The sequence below is a fragment of the Coloeus monedula genome (assembly GCF_965178545.1).
Source record: "Coloeus monedula genome assembly, chromosome: 6".
NCBI lineage: Eukaryota > Metazoa > Chordata > Aves > Passeriformes > Corvidae > Coloeus > Coloeus monedula.
Window position 1 is genome coordinate 58,643,747 of NC_138786.1, and position 19,686 is coordinate 58,663,432.

Genomic DNA, 19,686 nt, shown 5'->3' on the forward strand with positions numbered 1-19,686 from the left:
ATTCTCTGAATGCCAAAAATATTCTGTGTGTTTAGGAAGGATTATGTATTATTAATTCATGGGGTTTTTCCTCATATTTTTACTTCTCAGAGTTTACAGCCCTTGCTCCTAGTTTGTTTCCCTTCCTGAAGATAGCAAAACCATAATATAAATTTTCAGTTGTAGGTTACTGTTAAAAAAAGGAGCGTAGTGTGAGCAGTTATAAAAGCCTCTGATTCTTTTAACTCCATTAATTAAACTGTCAGTGATCTTTTGATATTTTTTACTTTGGGACCTTCCCTCTGACTTTTAAGTTTAGGAATATCAGATTTTTTATTAGTACTCCACAAAGCTGTCTCAGCTGCCAAAAAGGTTCTATATACTGTTTCCTATATTAAATTTCCACCAGTCACTGTACCTCCAGAGCAGGGGGACTTACTTCTCCGTGTTCTGTGAGTACATATCCCTTTGGAAGCAGTCCATTGTCCTCTTTTTTATATGAACAGCACTCCTGTTACCGCAGGAGCAGGCTCTGGCTTTTTCTGAGAGCCTAAAGCACTTCACACTCCCTTAAAAATGTGAAAATGGGGACCTAAGCAACCAGCAGATGACAGCAGCAAAGAACAGCCATTTCTAATCAGGATATTTCTAACTGGTCAGATAAAATGAAGCCTTTTTATTGTGATTAAATTTGCTTTTCCATTCATGCCCATTGCTTCCCTCTCAGTGCACAGACATCCAGTTTTCCTTGTCCATGTCCCTGACCTTAACAGAGCGTTAACAGTAATCAATTTCTGTGTCTAACCTCACTATTTTTGCCAATTGTGCCTTCCTTGACTCCATGGCGCTGTAGTGAATTTCCATCGCCATTGTGTGTCTGAGGCAAATCCTTTTTTAAATGGAACAGTTGCTGGTCAGAGCAGCTCAATGATGAACGACCATCCTTCTCCCAGGCTGTATTAGCCATCCTGCCAAGGAAGGCTACACTAGAAATGTAAATGGATGAACTGAATCATGCATGTTTTTCATGTGTGAATAATTGTCCCTGTTCCCATTTAGTGAAGGACTCAGCCAACAACCTCAAGATGTTCTACAAAAGTACATGAATAATAATTTACAAGCTCAGTACAACCATGCATTAATGTACCAAACAGATGCCTGACTGAGCCCTATGAACCATCAGCCATAACTTAAAGCATTTGTTAGAAATTCTGTAGTATGTGTCCCATGAAGAGCTTCCTGCCAGACCAGTTGGGCTCAAATTCAGTCCAACATGTCAGACAGCTGCTAACAGGGATGGTAAGGAATCTGCTGGGGCAGAGACTGGGTTTACAAAACCCCCAACAGCCTTCTTTAGCCTTGCTGGCCTTCTTGAGGGCAGATGCTCTGACCCCATGGATCAGCCTTGCCCCATGGTGGAACCTAAAATTACAGAATCACAGAATGGTTTGGGTCAGTTTGACTTTAAAGATCATTTCCACACCCCCTGCCATGGGCAGGGACACCTTCCACTAGAGCAGGTTGATGCCATGAAGATTTTTTGCCTGTTCTTTTATACCCCTGTTATACCTTTTTTACAACTTCTGTATTCTTAGTGCTTTTTCCCTACATTCTTGGACTTGTTTGTCAAGCTGAGAAACTAAACATTTTAGAAGCTTCCTAGCTAGGGATCAGTGTGCCCCAGACCCCAAGGTCTCCTCTCCAGACCACATTCTGTAAACTGAGACAGAACCATCCAGGGGAAGGTTCCTTGGGGAGGGGGGCTCACTCGAGCCTCTCATTGGGAAATTTTTGATAGATCTGCTAATTAGTAACACCTATAATGTTATACCAGATCTTTTGAGGGCGTGCACTGCAGTGTGCATTTCAGTGCATTTGACCTGGATGTGTGCACCTAAGGATCCTTAAAGTAAATACCAAGGTAAAATCCCTTTTCCCCTTCTAACCATGTTTGACTCTTGATTTTAAGACCAGGAAAAGACATCAGGTTGCTCCGAGCCCCGTCCAATGAGGCCTTAAACACTTCCAGGGATGGAGCATCCACAGCTTCCCTGGGCAGCCTGTGCCAGTGCCACCCTCACAGGGAAGATTCCTTCCTTAAATCAAATCTAAACCTGCCCTCTGGCAGTTTAAAGCCATTTCCCCTTGTCCTGTTACTATGTGCCCTTGTCAAAAGTCCTTCTTCAGCTCTCTTGTAGCCCCTTTGGATACTGGAAGGGGCTCTCAGGTCTATCTCCCTGGAGCTTTCTCCAGGCTGAACAAGCCCAACTCTCTCTGCCTGTTGCTGTAGGTGAGGTGCTCCACCCCTCTGAGCACCTTCATGGTCTTAACATCCGACACAGCTGCACATTTGTAGGCATCCCCCAGCATCTAAGGCAAGTGGCAGACCCCACTGAGGAGAGTCAACCTCCTGGACAAGACCTTCCTGGGAGAAGGTGACTGAAGAACTGCTGTCTTGTGTGGGAGGCTTAGGGTTAGCTGGATTTTTTCAGACATCAGAAAAAAATAATCAAACCAGAGAAAAAACAGGGAGATGCTTTAACCAAAGTCTCTGAGCTCAGAAGGACCTCTGGGAGGGAAATACAGCATCTGAGATGGAAAATAATAGAGGTAGAGATCTGTACTTTTGTGTAGTGTCTTTCTGCATCCCTGCAGCAGTGTTTATCCTGCACCAGATGGTGTTTCATTAATTGTGTGTGCACAGGAAGTGGTAGAAAGCAATACAAACTGTGTGTAAACAGGGTGAAGCATGGCCACAAATAGGGAAATACAGAATTGTCAATGTTACTGATTGCAAAGGCCTGTTACTTGTGCAGATACAGGGTTTTCTTCTAGCCTCAGACAGGAACAGAGGTTTGACTCCAATTTTACATGAGGAGGTAATTTCTGATCACTTTTAAAGCCAGATTTGCCAGAGTATACAATACTGAGGGTTACAAACTCATTTGTTTAGGTCTGGAGCAATGAGATAAGCTAAAGCTGCAAAAACAGCAGGCTCAGCCCCTATGGAGCATCCTATGCCAGTGCTGAGTACAGGGATGGGAAAAAAAACCAGTGCTGGTGAGCTTTACAGAGATCCACACCTAGCAAAGAGGTGATGGCCGTGATACAGATATTAGGGAAGATCACCAAGAAGCACATGGAAAAAAAGGAAGGAGCTTTCCCCAAGAGCAGATTAAGTGTGGAGACCCAACAGAGTGATACCCACAACTAGGGTATAGTCAGCTTGTTAAAACCCTTCACAGCGCAGCCTTAGCTTATTGCCAGGAAAGCCCAGGCACTGATTTAGTGCAGTCAGTGTGCAAATGGGAAGGAAGTGGCTCTTCACCACACCATCTGTTCGTGCCATCCCCATAACCCCACCAGCTAACTCTCCTGTGCTGCCTCTTCCTCCTGCAGATCCCCTTCAGAAATAAAGGCCAGGCTCTTGCCAAGTGCCTCAGTCACATCTCCTGAGCTGGGAAAACCTTCAGTGGTCCCTTTGGGGACAGGGAGAGCACTTCATCCTCACAGGATGAAGTGTCACATAGGCAGCTCCGTGGTGCTGTCCAGGAGTGGCTCTGCCACGACTGTCATCAGCGACTCCATCTCTGCACATCTCTCCCTGTGGCTTCAGGGAGCAGCACACTGAAGTTTCATGTGGCTGGTGCAGTGTTTCCATGCTGTGGTAGAAACTTCACAAGCTGGTGGATAGCTCTCCTCCTGCCTTTCCTGTCTCTGGGTGATTACCCTTGATGTTCTGCCCCAGAAAGGAAGAACTCTTCACTGGCGCACATGCAAGTATGAGGAAACATTAGCAAAATCATTGAAATGGGGTCTTTGCTCTCTAAAAATTAATTTAATTTGATCATGCCATAAATAGAAGGCCCCTGCTCTGCTGACAATTACAGATGCCTCTAAAAAACTGTAATTCCTTCAGTCTCTTGAGCTAAAGCACCCTCAGTAGCAGAGCTACGCCAGCCACTTAAGGCTAAAGGGAGAAGTTTTAGGTGAAAGCAGCACATCCTCTTCATGGTATATTTCTTCTTGATAGCATGCTCCTTAATGGCAGCATGCTTGTGTCTTGGGTCTTTTTTTTGTCCCCAAGTGGCTGCTCCCCACTGAAGCAGTGGCTGTCATCATATTACAGGCAATTACAGTATGTTCCAACAGCCAGCACTCCTTAATCACACACTGCCAACCGAGAGCTCCCAGCTGGGAAAACCTTAACTCTTGCTGGGTGAGATGTTTCACTTGAAGAATCCCAGGGATACTTTTTAAGGTTATTTCACCAAGCTTCCTATAGTTAAATGAAGTAGATACTAAAAGTTTAAATAACCTTTTGGTCTTCTTTGCCTGTCAAATTTGGATTTCCCCATGGTTTAACTGAGTTATTTCACATCTATTGCAGTGGGCTGACCCTGTCTTTCAGAGGTGTTAATCCTTTCCATGTCTTGATTTCAAATTAAAAGACTGCCAGGTCACCCTGTCAGTGGATTTTGTGCTGTGTCTCTGAGTTGAGAAGCAGAGATGTGAGTTGCTGAATTGCCCCAGCTCACTCTCTCTGGCAGCATCCCTGTGGTTTTGTTTGCAGGGCATCCTGTGGGTAAGGAAGGCACTGGGTTATGGTCAGTGGTCATTTGAGCTTGGGTTTCATCCAAAAAGTCTGTAGATAGGGAGTGAGCACTGGCAGAAGTGTCCTGACTTCGGTCCAGACAGCTTCAGTCTTCTCTGATATGGCAATAGGCTGTATAGGAAAAGGAATAACTGAGGTAATTTTGGCATGGTTGGCTGGCTGAGCGCAGAACCACAGTGCAGTGTGAGCTTTGGTCTTGAAAACAGGGACAGATGAGAGCAGTTCTGAAAGCAGCCTAATCAGAGAATCCCAGAATCCCAGTATGGTTCAGGTTGGAAGGGACTTCAGTGGGTCAGCTGGTCCCACATCCCTGCTCAAGCAGGCCCATCCCAGAGCACATGGCATGGGATTGTATCCAGATGGTTCTGGAATATCTCCAGTGAGGGAGACCCCACACCCTCGCTTTTCAACCTGTTCCAGTGCTCAGTCAGTGCACAGTAGGGAAGTTCTTCCTCATGTTCAGCTGGATCTCCAGTGCATCAGTTTCTGCCTTTCTACAGGGGGACACTGCTGTGGGACAACAGGAGTCCTGGTGCCCTTCCCTGTGGTGTGATATAGGCAGGCCCTTACTTTTATCCCTAAAGGATCAGGTCCTTGACTGGGATCTAGAAGCAAATGGGAAAGAAACAAATGACTGCTTATCCACCAGTCTAAATCTGCTCCAGTCAGCAATACTGTAATGTTTTTGAGTTAGCTTGAGTTTGGAGCTGGTGACTCTCTCCACTAAATTGGTCTCTGTTATTAGCCCTGATTCAGGTGAGGAATATCTGACGGTGACTGAGCAGCATGTTTTACCTCCCTAATTTGTAATACAAGGTGGTGTCTTGGCTCCTCTATGTACAGAGGCTGCCTGTTGTCCCTTCCATTTGAGTTTTTAAAATTATTTCTTCATTTCTGACTTACCACTTCCAAACAAAACTGATGGTGTCCTACATCGCATGGCAATGGAAGTGCATTGTTTTAATTGAAGCTCCTGCTATGAAAGCTTTTCAATAAATCAACAAAACCTTGAAAGTGATGAAGTGAGCAGAGTAGGTGGTGGCACATTCCATATAAAACCAAGGTTTCTGAAAGCCAGGTAGGATGTTCTCAATGCCAGAAGCAAGGCTGATAGCAACGGGTGTTATTTTTTTATTGGACCAGTGGATATAGCTGGAAAAAAATCAAAAATCTTTCAGTTGCAAAACACTTTTTCAGGTCTGAAGACTTCAGATTAAATTTCAGGCACTTTATAGTCTGGTACAGTAATATTTAAGTTAAAAAAGAAAGCCATAATGTTTCCAATTAATTTAAATTTCCACTTAAAGCAGACAGGAGAGAATAGTACATTTGCAGAACAATTTGCAATTCTTTTGCTGATGTATTACTCTGTAAATGGAGAGAGCCTCTTAGGCATTTAGTGAGACCATTTAGTCTTCAGGCAAAAAGCAGTAAGAGGCAAAAACACAGAGAAGAAAACACGAATTCTGCAAATCCTCTGTGCCTGTGTTCTCTGTAGCTTTGTGCTGGGGATATGCAGGAACTCTGGGTCTGCCACAAGCAGGGCTGGCCCGAAGCCAAACATGAAGATTTTTGATATTTTTCATTGGAATAAAAGCATGACCTTCTGAAAATTGTCACGAAATAAACAGAAATAGTTCTGCTTTCCTCCTCACCCCTCTCCCAACACAAACCTGAGCAGCAGTAAGTTGTCCTGGTCTGGATTTAATTTCAGCAATTAACTGCAATTAAAGCTGAGCCCTTTCAATTATTTCAAATCCAGAACTCTACATGCCAGACAGGACAGTGGTGAAGAGAAAGGTTTTTATTATATTAATAATTTTCTTTTACTTCTAATAAATATATTTATGTGTTTAATCTTTTTTTCAGTATGGGTTTTCCTACTATAGGGGCTCTGGGCTGGAAACCTTGGTTCCATCCCCCCAGCCCAGCTCAATGACCCTTGGCAAGTGATGCATGAGCTCTCTGTGCCCTGGTGCTGGCCTCTGGCACAAGTGGCAGCTACGTAAATCCAACTTCCTCCAATACAGGGAAAGGGGAGTGGTGGATTAGTGCTGCATATTATTATCGATGATTGATTTTCTGCTCCAAGTTCAATCAGGCTGAAGAGCAGCTTGTAAAGTCTTTTGGCACTTTTTCCCCGTTTCTGCAGTTCACCCCAAGCTCAAACCACCCAGCTGTCATCTGGAGGCTGTGAACTGTGTTTGCCTATCCCTGCCCAGGAGCGTATCCCCCGTAGGAGACCCTGGGAGAACTGAAGGCTGTTTTCTTCTTTTAATCATCTCTGGTAAAATGCAGAGACAGGAACTCATCTGCAGCGCAGATGAGCGTGGATCAATTGGCAGTGCTGCTGACTGACATTTCATTAGGCCAGTGCCAATAGCAGATATTGATCCAGCAGCCAATTGATACAAGTTTGCAAGGACCCAGCCTGCCTGATCGAGCTGGAAACTGTCCTGTGGAAGGGGCACTGTCTGGCAGTGGGCACAGCACCCCTCAGCTGGGCTGGGAGGCAGTGGGGAGCTCCCTTCAGCTCTTGAGCCCTGGGGTACCCAATGGGATGTGCTGGTAGGATTGGTGGTGACAGTGTGGTCGTAGTGCACCATGTGGTGCCACATGTCACCATCTCTTTACATCAGTGGAGTTCTCTGAAAGTCCCAAGATGGGCTTGTTGGGGTGGGTGGAGGCTGCCTTTGCTGGGATTCTCGTCCACATTCTGTGAAAGATCTTGGGTCTAGTGGGCGTGGATTTTTAGCTATCTGCAGGGCTCCTGCTCCCCCTCTGTAAGTACCTCAGCTTCCCTTCTTGCAGGATTTCTGTGCTATATAGAGAAAGAAACATCTGTAAAATGGAAAAAAAAAGAAATCCTGGCAAGAGAAGTCTGCTCTTCTCTCTGCCTTAATGCCAGACAAAGAAATAGGAGAAATATCTCCCTTGCCCTTTGCTCTCTAAGAATTGCATCCACAAAAAAGGAAGGAGAAAGGGGAAGGAGAGATGAATATGTGATACTCTCCATCAAGAGCACATCAAGAGCACATCAAGAGCTTATCCACCAAGTGACCAATCCAGGTTAGAATTGTTTACATGGGAGAGTTTTTAGGGAGCGAAGGAAGGTGTGAGTTTAAATCCCAAAGTGGGTAAACCTAACCAGTGAGAGGGAACAGGGGTCCCCATGAGACGCTGCTCAGTAATAGTTACACTGCAGCAGTTATAGCCAAATTGTTCTCTGCTCAATTTCCCCATGTTTAACCAACTCTGTGTTATATACAGAAAACAAATTAGACTCTGATTCAGTGTATTATTTCAACTCTGTGGTCCAATTTAGTCTTTTTATTGAGTTCAGTGTAGGATTTAGGGTCCTGAAAAGGAATTAGGAGGCTAAAGCTGGGCTTCTGTGCTCACAGTTGTTGCAGGAGCCCAAGAGAGACTGCATGTGTTTGGACCGTGGTCACAGTCCTTCTGAGACCACACAGATCAATATTTTACTTTGCAACAGACTGACCCTAAACAAGGCCAAGCAGCAACAGACCCCAGTTGGAAACCACCATAAATTCATAAAAAAAGTAGCCTTTTTTTATTGATTGAAATAATTTTGTATGTGGAAGGTGCATTTTGCTCATTTGGATAGTATTGGAGAAATCATTCTGAATCTGGCGGCTCTGCAACATGCTAAAGCATCTGCTGTTTGGTTACAGCAAAGAAAGCAGAAAATAGTGAGGGAAAAATAAGTGATCAGTTCCAATTTCAGAGTCTCATTTAAAAACAGTGGCAAAGCTCCCCACTTCCAACGATGCACAGGGCCCTTCTTCAGCCTCGCTTTCCAAGCAGCAGAGCCCAGCAGACATCAGAGACAACAGCTGAACCTGCAGCCCCAGGAAATCCATGAGTTGTTTTCCCCTGGGATATGAAAAGATGAAGGCTTCTCTGGGCAGGAGGTGCTCAGGCCTGGGTGGATGAAAGAATGGGAGAGCTCCTGATTCAGGAGACTGAGCTGCTCTCAGTTAACACTCTTTGTGGTTGGTGTAAATCTGTCTAATTGTGCCAAGGGAGGAAAAGGTTTTGGCCTTTCTCTTGGAAATCTGACTCCTTGGCCCAGCCCACACTTCGCTGAACATGTAATCACACATGTTCAGTGATTCAGATGATCAGGAATCAGGGGGTTGATGTCTCAGGGGATGAGGACAGGACTTCATGTGGCACTGTACATCCATCGTGTACTGCCCTAAACGTCTTAGGGCAGCAGTGCCTTGGGCCCTTGATCTTGAGCTGAAACCCTGAGAACACCTATGTGTATTTTTTCAGTGACTGCTTTTTTAATGAACTGCCTCAGTTTTGGTAACAGGCCAGCACAGTGACCTCTCTCTGCTGTCAGCTGTGGATTTTAGTGTCTCAGTTGTAAATAGTTAGCAGTGACAGAGGGATTTCTGGTTAATTGGGGAAATGAGGGCAGTGTTATTGTCCTCTCTTACACTGGTTGAGATGGGGACATGAAGAGGCAGAGTGATTTGTACAGGACTTCCCACTTGGCTGAAGGTCAGGCCAGCAGGATGATCCATCCCTGTGAATCCCAGCCTGGTGCTCTGTGTGTTTGGCCACGGTGCTCCGGGGAAGTGACAAATGAGACTTGGATCTCTGCCTGCTTCTCTTCTCTTCCTTCTTCCATCCAGACATGTTTTAAATGAAATCAGGATGACCTCAGATCCATACCAAGTATGAAGTACATGGGTCAAACTCTCAACCACTTTCTTCTTAATATTCATGCTTTTTCACAAATGCAGATCAGCCTAATTGGCTGCCAGCATGCACAGATGTCTCTCTGCAAGACTACTCAGGTACTGTGAGAATTGATTGCGAACACAAAATGGAACCAGATTAAAATTTGACCTACAGTAATCAATTTCTAAACCACAGGGCAAGCAGTAAAGAGATGATGGAATTTCTGGACTTTGGAAATCAGTTATTGGCTGCTGTTGTGCTCTTCTGAAGGGTCTCTCCCTCATTACACGTCCTGATTTTTCTTTAGATTAGCAGCTTGGGGGACAAAGATCTTTATTAAGTCATCATAAAAAAATGAACCTCTTCCTTGCACATAAAATGCCATCAAATATCCCTTAAAAGGGCTTTTTCAACATCATGGAAATAATTCTCATTTTCTTGAAGCAACATCACTTTGTTACTTGGATTGGAAATCATCACATTTTTTACAGGTCAATTCTATACTTGCTTAGGAAGAATGTATGCGAATACAGTTTCTCCAAAGCAAAATTAAAATCTGCTTGGTAGGAAGCCTTTGCTGTAGCAAGCTACCGTGGCTGTGAAGTCAGGATCAATGGAAATTTGCAGAAAGGCTATTATTTACCATTTCTTTCAAGCAGCCGGAAGACTAACCTACAGAAATCTTCTTTTCCTCCAAAATCCAGCATGAAAGACTGTTTAGTGAAACATCCCTATCCTGGAGATTAACTAATTGCTCAGCAGTCAGTCATTTTCACTGCACAGCCAAGGACAGTGATTCCTGTCTCACACACAGATGGAGCAGTGGTTTAACACAAAACAGTTCCTGGGACAGGAGGATTAAGGGGAATTTACTGGAGAGCAATTAAAAGAGTTGTTAAAGCAGTTTGTTTTTGAGGCTGAATTTCACATCAAAGTGAAGCTATCTGAGGAGTGTACAGAGCAGAAGAACAATAAAGCCATCATTTCAAGCCATCTACTCTGCATCCTTGGAGTGCAGCTTTAAAAAGTGAGCTAAGATTTTATGGAGATTTGCAGGAGTAAATTAGGGGAAGCAGCCTAAAGGCTTGTGTGGGGTCATTTCCTGTTCATCCATTTCTGTCCAGTCTTTCATAGTTTAACTTTTTAAATTCGCATTTTAATTGATGTAAATCAAAAGGAAGATTTTTTAACATCATGGAAGTTCTGGTTGTTTTTTTTTTTTTAATCTGAAAAATAAGATTTAAAATCATTTTAGAATTAGGTATTAGTAATTTCTTGGGAGGTTTTTGAAAAAAACCTGAAAAATAAGATTTAAAAGCATTTTAACATCAAGTATTAATAGTGAGTCATGTTCTCTGAGACCTGCCTAGATTTTAAAAGCACTTGGGTTTTGGAGCAAGCCTTTTCACCAAGGGTTATACATTAGAAATTGGGCTTGACTGGCCTAGTTTTCATAATATCAGAAAAGAGGATCCCAGATATGCCTTGTTTTGACAACTAAAGGCTCCTAGAGGGGAGGACTCAGGATGGGTCAGGATGAAGCATCCTAGACCCCCCCTGAGCCCATCAGAGCAATGGCCTGGGAAGGGTTTGCTGGCTGTGTTGGTGCTTAGTGCCAGTGGTGGCAGTGATCTAAGCAGGATCTATCCTGCGACATCTGGGAGTGGGATGAGGTTTGCAGTGCAGAAGGGTGGGTGTACAGGAAAAGACACATCTCAGGTGGTCTCCCATTTCCTAGGGGCTGTGGGCAGCTCCATTCCTGTGCTGCAAGTTTGCCTGGGAAGTCTAGTGAGAACAAGGGTGGCTTTCCTTACCCTGTTAGTGGTTCATCCACGTGCTCTGTGCAGGCAAAAACATTTGGTTTTCCACAAGCTCTCACTGAGAGCCACCAGTCTGGCAGGGTCTCCTAGACAGTTGTGGCTTGTCCTTCCTCTGCAGCTTTTAAAATAATAATATTTGTCTGTAAGGACTGGCTGGGCCCTGAGGCTGTGGGGAATTCATCCCAGCTGGGAACTGGCAATATCACAACGTGCTGGGGGGGGATAAAAATAGCATCAGATGAAGGGTGCAGAACACTCACACATACACAGAGAAAAACTTCACAGGAGGCTTTTTACACAGTCTGCACCAAACCCTGACATTTGCACTGCCAGAGGTAGGGATTTGAATCCTCCATCCCCACCATCTGTGGAGGATGTCTGCACACAGGCGACAGGCGCGGAGCTCCCTGTACAGGCACAGGAGACAAACAGGCATCTCAGGGTACAGCTTGTCTGACCTGCTTTAACATCCAGCTGCAGGTGAAATGACTCACACCTTCCAAGTGCTTTTTTCTTCCTCCCTCCACTGTGCAGGGCTCCTGGAGGGTGAGTTCAGATGCAGACAGAGGCTTTGTAGGTGAGCCCTGTTCTGAGTGTCTGTGCTGTGGAAATTGGGTGTATTTTATGGAGCAGGAAATGTATTTATGTATTATGTATTTTCAGGACCAGGAAATAGCACACTTGTCTGCGCTGGGGTATCCTGTGTCTAAATCCTGGATCTGACACAAATCTGCCTTCCACATTAGCATGACAAAAATGTAAATTACTTTTGTACAGTGCACTCCAAGATGGGAAAATTAATAGTATTTTTTGCAGACGTCTTTACAGAAATTTCTGTTGTACAGCCTTGTAGCATTATTTCCAAGAAAATGAGATCTGTGTTATTGCAGTATTGGATATTGGTTATACCACCCAAAACTTTAAAATCCATTTGCCAGCTTCAGCTAAGCTCGTGTCATTTCAGGCCAAGGAGGCAAGGGAAGCTCTCTTATTGCCAAGACCAACACACCTTTTGAGGACACTCTAATTGCCCTTTTTTCTGGGAATTAGACATTTCTGGAGGAGGTGGACCAGTCCAAATCCTTTTGGTGGGATGTGAAAGCTCATGAAGGAGCTGCTGGGTGGGTCTCAGCCAACTGCAAACCAACTGCCAGCTCTGCAGTGTGGTCCAAGGAAGGGTGCATTTCCCTTAGATCCTGCCTCCATCACTTGGAAAGCTCCAACTCACTTTGTCCACTCATCCCACTTGCTCCATCTGCAGTGTTTCAAAGTACAGCTCTGGATCTGTGCTGTCAGATGGGTCCAGGTTAAAAAGAGCCCTGTATTTCTTCAAATTTATTAACCTTGTTCAGACTTGATGATCTTGATTCCAACCTTAACGATTCTGTGGTTCTGTGATTCTTATCTCGCTGATCTCAGATGCCTTCTAAGGTGTTGCTGTATCAAATAGGAACAAAATACAGGGATCTGAACAAATACATCAGGTTGTGAACAATCAGATGCAAGGGAGATGGGGCTTCTACAGGACGTTGTTGCAGACAAGATAGTTACCCCGGGAACAAACTTTTGAGAGGTGACCAGCACTGACATCAGCCTGGTCTGTGCTTTAATGAGAGTGACCTGTGGGTTACTGAGTGGATGTAGCTGTGGGGAGTGTTGTGTTTCTGCTGCAGAAATGTCCAATGAGCTGAGTCAAACTGATTCTCCTGGGACAGGGTCTTCACACTGTGAAAATCTTTGCTTTTTGATGGCTTTGTGTGGCTCTCCCTCCCTCTCAGAGGCTGCATCCATCACCATGACAACTGTGTGCCCTTTGGATGCATTGCTGTCCCTTCCTGTGGGTTTCTGTGGAGAAGAGCAGGCACACATTGAACGCCACTAACAACAGCATGGGATGTTCAGGCACAGGACAGGATGATCCCTGGTCAAACACCTACCATTTTCTGTGAACCTACTGTAATTCTTCAAGACTTTTACCAGTTCTTTAATCCCTTCACGTTCCTGCCTTGGAGTTACTTATTAAGGGATCTTTGTGTGGATCTCCTGTGTGGAGCAAGGTCATGGAGGGATGATTTTCACAGTACTGGTACAAAAAAAGACAGCAGACAAGGGATGCATTTCAAAGCACCTGAAAAGGCCACAGCTTTACTCATTAATTCAGTGTGTGTGTCTCAGCCTTGAGCTGGCTTCCTGACTCCTCACTGCTGTTGTCCTCATCTGCACTTGGCTTTGGGGCTGGTTATATGAGCTAACACCTCACAGGAGCTGCTCCAGCAGTGACATGTCCATTGCCAGCACCTTTGGTAAGGTCCCCCTTTGGAAGGGATGGAGTTACCTCTCGGTATCAGAGGCAGGGAAAGGAGGCTGAGGTTGAGATCAGATGGAGAATCTCAAATTGCTGTTGTCTCCTCTGTGCCTGCCTTGTAAATAACTCAAGTATTTCAGTCCTCATGGCTGGCTATCAGTTAACTTCTGCTTCATCTTTGCCAGCTCAGTAATTAATGTCACCTCTGTTGTCCCTTCTTTCCTAAATAAATACACTAAAAGAAAAACAGGAACCTGTTCCCATGGGACAAAATTTGTGTCACATGGAACATTCTTTCACAATCTGATCCATAAAAGAAATTAAGTTCTACACTTAATGTCTGTCACTTTATTGAATTTGGAACTTGGTTTGAGACAGGACTGTGGCTCTTTACTGCTTGAGATAAACTGTACACACACTCAATTCAGCTTCTTCTGATTAAGTCTTTTGAAACTTGTGTCTGTTCCTGGGACATACATTTGGGCAGGCCTATGTGTAACATCTCTGAAAAGGGTCATAGACAAATGAAATAGCTCATCCAGTTTAAGATTTCAAAATAATCCTTTCCCAGTCTGCAGGGAAATGTCAGATTGCATGAGGTGTTTTTCTGTTCTTATTTATAAGGAAAAATAGCTGGTAATAGTTATTGGACATTAAAAGAATGAAATCTCCATGTAAACATTTGTAAATGTAAACACATTTTAACTATTCTGGCTTAGTTTAAACCACTGTGGAAGTGGTGGATTAAATCCAAGCTCATGACAAATCTCCTAATATGGAAAAAATGGGTAATGAAAAGTAACTGTTGCTGTGTTGGTGCTAGAATTCACATCTCGTTTTTTTTCCTCAGTTCTTTGTCTGTATAAGATCTTTCTTTTCTTTTATTTGCGCAGATTCTACTGATCTCAAGTACTCCTGACCAAAACTAGATCCTTGCTGTGCTAGGGATATGCCTTCCTTGGTTGAGGAGAAAGAAGGAAGTTCTCCATGGGGTGAAATGATTTCCTCCTGATGGCAGAGTAGTTCAGTGGGGTAGTGAGGACCAAGATCTCAGTCTCCATCCCAAGTGACATCATCCCACATGGTCAGTTGGGATGTGAGGGTCTGCTTGGTTATGCATTTCAGAGTGAAAAAGAAAATAGCAAACAGCTATGAACACACACAGGTTACATGAGAAAGCCAAGGGGAGAGTAGGCACGGGGCTGTGCATCAGCCCACCTTTGCTCTATTGGAAATAGGGCTCCACTGAGGTAGATGAGTCCTGAATTCTTGACTCTCAGCTAACCCTTGGACTGGATTTCCAAGTCCCTGGGCATTTTCTGCACTAATTCAGCGTTCAGCAGACCTGCTTCTCCAAGGAGCTGCCCATAACCATTCCAGGCTGTAGCACTTTCTGTCCCAAGAGGAGAAAAGGGAAATAATTCATTGAAGGGCTCTGTCATCCTGTGTCCTGCAAGAAGCTGAAAGACCATGTTCTGAGGAGGTGACAGCAGGAATTTGGGTGTGTGTCTTCTCCACTGCATGGGCATAAAGTGGGGGTAAAGCTCATGGCTGTGAGTGGTTAGTGGGTCCTTGGTCTCACACAGCCAGACCAGTTTTGCACTGTGTATCTGATGGCATTTGCCACCTTGTCCCCCTATCCCTTTCAGCTTTTCCCAAAGTGTTTGCTCTGCTCTGAGTCACAGCAGTGCTCAGGCTCAGACCCCCCTGCCACTGGGCTGGACCCATCCGAGTGACACCTGGCCATGTGGTTCTGGGACAGAAAGCTCTGCAGTCGTTTCCTGGCTTTCATAAGGACCCACTTCTGGAGTATGAGGTACAGGTGGTGTCAGATTAGAGAGGTTCTGGCTTTTCTTCTGCCAAATCCAGCAGCAGCAGTCACTGGTAGTTATATTCTGTGCAGGGAGATAACCTCTGTCTGGAGAAGGTTTGAACTGAGTCTAGAAAAGGGACAAAAGAACCAAGATTGGACTGGGGTAAAAAAGGAGAGCACAGTTTACAGTGAAGTGCAAGCTTTTGGAGAGGAATCAAAAGCTGCTGCTGTGGTCTTTGTTGTTGTCATTCTGGTCTTTATAAACATGCAGCAGGACAGAAGTTGTCAGAGTTACCTCCTGCCTTTCCCAGTGGCATATCCAGTGCTGCCCTGGCCAGGAAAGCGCCACAGGCCCATGCCAGGCTGCTGGCAGCTGCCTCCTTCCAGCATCCCCCACTGCCTCTGGACAGCAGCTGCCAGGCACAGGCTGGCTGCAGGAGAGCAGGGTGCTCAAGCTGTGAAATAGATTTGTGGCCAGAAAGGAGGGGAATCACAGAAAGATAGAATGGTTTGGGTTGGAAGGGACCTTGCAGATCATCCAGTTACACCCCCCTGCCATGGGCAGGGACATCTTCCACCAGACCAGGTTGCTCAGAGTCCTGTCCAGCCTGGCCTGGAACACTGCCAGGGATGAGGCATCCATGGTTTCTCTGGGCAACCTGTGCCAGGGCCTCAGCACCTTCAGTAAATAATTTCTTCCTAGCATCCAGTCTAAATCTACAGTAATTTTGAAGTCATTCCGCCTTGTCCTGTCACTACACAGCTTTTTAAAGCATTGGGTAGAGGATGTTTTCCCCACTGCAGATGTTTTAAGGGACTCATCACAAGGCAGAGCAGCACAGCCAAACAGGGACACCAGCAGAGGAACCAGCCATGTCCCCTGGGACACACCTTGGGGACACAGCCTTGCAGCTGGTTGCTTTCGCTGTTGCATCCTGTGCCAGAGGTGCTGCGCTGCCCTCTGGGGAAAGAGAGGCACAAACAAAACATCACATACAACCCACCTTCCAAATCTGCCTTTAGAGAGCGTGGCTTCAATTAAATGTCACCACCCAACTTTGAATCAACAGCAACTTCTCTTTCCATTATTTGCTCTCCCCAGTGGTCTGAGAGAGTAGCTCCATGAGGGCAGCTGCTAATGAAGGGGAGCCTCCAGATGAGGGAATGTGGTGCTGCATCCAGGTCAGAGGAGTCAGATGAAAATAACTTCCGTCATTGTCCCTTGGTTTTGTTTATATTTTTTCAACTGGGCTTCTAATAAGCAAGTTAACCGAATTATTAAAAGCAGCTGCATCTATCAGCAGCAGGCAAGGATGTATCTACTGCATTTGAAAGCTCTCTAATGAAGCTTTGAAGTCCAGCTCATCCCGAATTCATGCAGTGAAGGATCTGTAGCCATCGTGGCACTTCTCTGATGACTTCAGAAGATGCGAGACTTGAAAGTAAATAGATACTAAAATATGGATACTCCAGTTGATATTTCAAAACCTACAGCTGACTGACACAGGGTTTTATTTGTGTATTTCAAGGGCTTTGTTTTCCTTTTCTTGCCACGCTATCCCTTTGCAGTCCGTATTTGTATGTAATCACAGGCTGCTTTTCACAGTGTTGTCAAACAGAGAACAAGTTTCCCTATCCTGCCTCAGTCCCACATTCAAGAAAACTGGATGAACCTAAAAGAAAAATAAAATCATATGAGTAACATGCAGAAAATCAAGAAAAAGGTTTTGCTCTGTGGATCCTCCCCCAGCCTGAAGCTCAAATTCCTTTTTCTGTAGCAGCCTGAGACATGCTGCAGGGTGAAATAACTCAGCATTAAATGGCATGGCATGATGGGATGGTGGATATTGCTGGGTTTTATAACCACACAACCCTGGTACACTGCTTCTCTGTGGTGCTCCCACTTCACCTACACATATTAGACATACTAACTCTGCAGTAAACACTTGCAAAATGTGTGAAGCCACACATGTGGCCCATGGGGAATCTACTTGCACCCTCCAGCCACTTCTACATAACCCTAACAGCAAAACTAAAAAGTATTGAGCACATTAAGATTTTCCAGCCTCTGGAAGGGTGTGTACATTGAATTAATCTTACAGCTGTGTAGTCCCCACTGAATTACTGTTTCCTTTTGATCTGTACTAAAGACAGTGGGGGAGCAGGTATGAGTGTGAATAATGGGTAGGTTGGCATCACGGTGTTTGGGTTCTTTGTCGATTCCTTTCTTCTCTTTGTTCAGTTTCTTTCCTTCTGTTGATGTCAGGATATTTTTAGTTCTTCAAGTAGTATCTTTAGTATCTTCTGCATCAAGAAAAAAGGTGAAACCCACTTTTGATGTATACTTTTAAGAAAGTGTGTGTGTATGTATGTACGTTATCTATAGTGGCTAATCTTGAAGTTAGTATGTCTTGATCTCCTCTGTTTGAATTCACTACAAAAGATTAAGATGGAAAGGAAGATCAGAATTAAGAATGAAGAGAAAAATGGCTGTTCTCAAGACTGTTTACCCATCTCAAATTAATGCTTGTATGTAATGTCCTTTGGGTCCTGACTATTGTGGATCTATCCCCCACAGATCATCTTCCGGAAGATCAGCGATGTCAAGAAGGAGGAAGAGGAGCGCCTGCGCCAGAAGAACGAGGTGACGCTGAGCATCCCTGTGGACCACCCTGTGCGGAAACTCTTCCAGAAATTCAAGCAGCAAAAGGAGATGCGCAATCAAGGCTCGACCCACATGGACCCAGAGCGGAACCAGCTGCAGGTGGAAAGCAGGAGCGTGCAGAACGGGGCCTCCATCACGGGCACCAGCGTGGTCACCGTGTCCCAGATCACCCCCATCCAGACCACGCTGGCGTACATGAAAACCAGCGAGGCCGTGAAGCAGAACAACCGCGACGTGATGGAGCTCAAGCCGAACGGAAACGGAGACCAGAAATGTCTCAAAGTGAACAGCCCCATGCGGATGAAAAACGGGAACGGGAAAGGGTGGCTTCGGCTGAAAAACACCATGGGGACCCATGAGGAGAAGAAGGAGGACTGGAACAACGTCACAAAGGCTGAATCCATGGGGTTGCTGTCCGACGACCCCAAGTCCAATGACTCGGAGAACGGTGTAAATAAAAACCCACTGAGGAAAACAGACTCTTGTGACAGTGGAATAACAAAAAGTGACCTTCGCTTGGATAAAGCTGGTGAGACTCGCAGCCCCCTGGAGCACAGCCCCATCCAGGCGGATGCTAGGTGTCCTTTCTACCCCATTCCTGAGCAGGCCTTACAAACCACGCTGCAGGAAGTCAAGCATGAACTCAAAGAAGATATCCAGCTGCTAAGCAGTAGGATGGCTGCCCTTGAAAAGCAGGTGGCAGAAATTTTAAAAATATTGTCCGAAAAGAACGTATCCCAGCTCTCTTCCCCCAAGTCTCATTTATCACCCCAGTCCCCCCACCAGATACCCTGTCAGGATATTTTTAGCGTTTCAAGGCCTGCATCACCTGAATCTGAAAAAGATGAAATCCACTTTTAGCATATACCTATGTGTATATATGTATACAGTATATATGCAGAGGTGTATATATACCTTTATACATATATATATATGTGTGTGTATACGGTAAATATATATACATATATATTTTCACTTGCATCCAATATGACTTGAACACACCAAGGATTTTGATATGTAAATATTGCATGTCCAGCTGGATTCTGGCCTGCCAAAGAAAGCAATTATTAACATAGATATAGCTTGTATAATATGCAGTTGACTGCATGCACACTTTACATTTATTTATAATCTCTATTATGTAATAAAATAATGACTTTTGTTTAACAAAGGCAATGTACTATTTAAAGAATCAGGGTCTAACCTGCCAATATTGCCATGACAGTTTTGATCTCAGGCTGGGTGAATTGAGCTTTTACTTTCTCACTGTCTTTTCTGCCAAGTTAAGCAGTAGATTAATATGATGTGAAGGACATGTTCAGGCTCCTGTTAGTATTGTTTCCTGGTATCATTCCACAATGATATACTGTATATTTGGTGGTGAATTCCCCTACTCCTTCTAAAGGGAGGGCTCAGCTCAGTGGGCAGGGAAGGGCATTGTGCCTGGTGTTAGGGTGGATCAGTGGAATTTACTTGTGTGGGTATTGTGCATGCACAGCCTTTTATTTCAAGTATCCTCCTGCTCTTTTAACATCGTAAGTAAGAAATAATAATAATAATAAGAATAAGAATAATAATGGTGATAATAATGGTGATTTATGTAACAAAATGAAACTAACAGAAACTCTCTCAGTTGCGCTCCCTGAGTGTTTGGGGGTAACTTATTTCTTGAAAGCCTCCTTTTACTGATGCCATTTTTACTGAACTGTTAGAGTAACATTATGTAAATTCTCTTTGCAGCACTCAGTGGTGGTGTCCAGTTCTGTCAGTATC

General features: G+C 44.6%; 1 protein-coding gene across 1 annotated transcript in view; it reads left to right on the top strand.

Moving 5' to 3' along the window:
- The window catches only part of KCNH5 (potassium voltage-gated channel subfamily H member 5), a gene marked incomplete at its 3' end in the record, with an annotated part of 150,386 nt that extends 131,612 nt beyond the window's left edge, over window positions 1-18,774 (top strand). The window contains exon 11 of the mRNA XM_082283177.1: window positions 17,827-18,774. Coding sequence (XP_082139303.1) covers window positions 17,827-18,774 — 948 coding nt within the window. The remainder of the gene's footprint in view (window positions 1-17,826) is intronic.
- Between the last annotated feature and the right edge of the window lie 912 nt (window positions 18,775-19,686).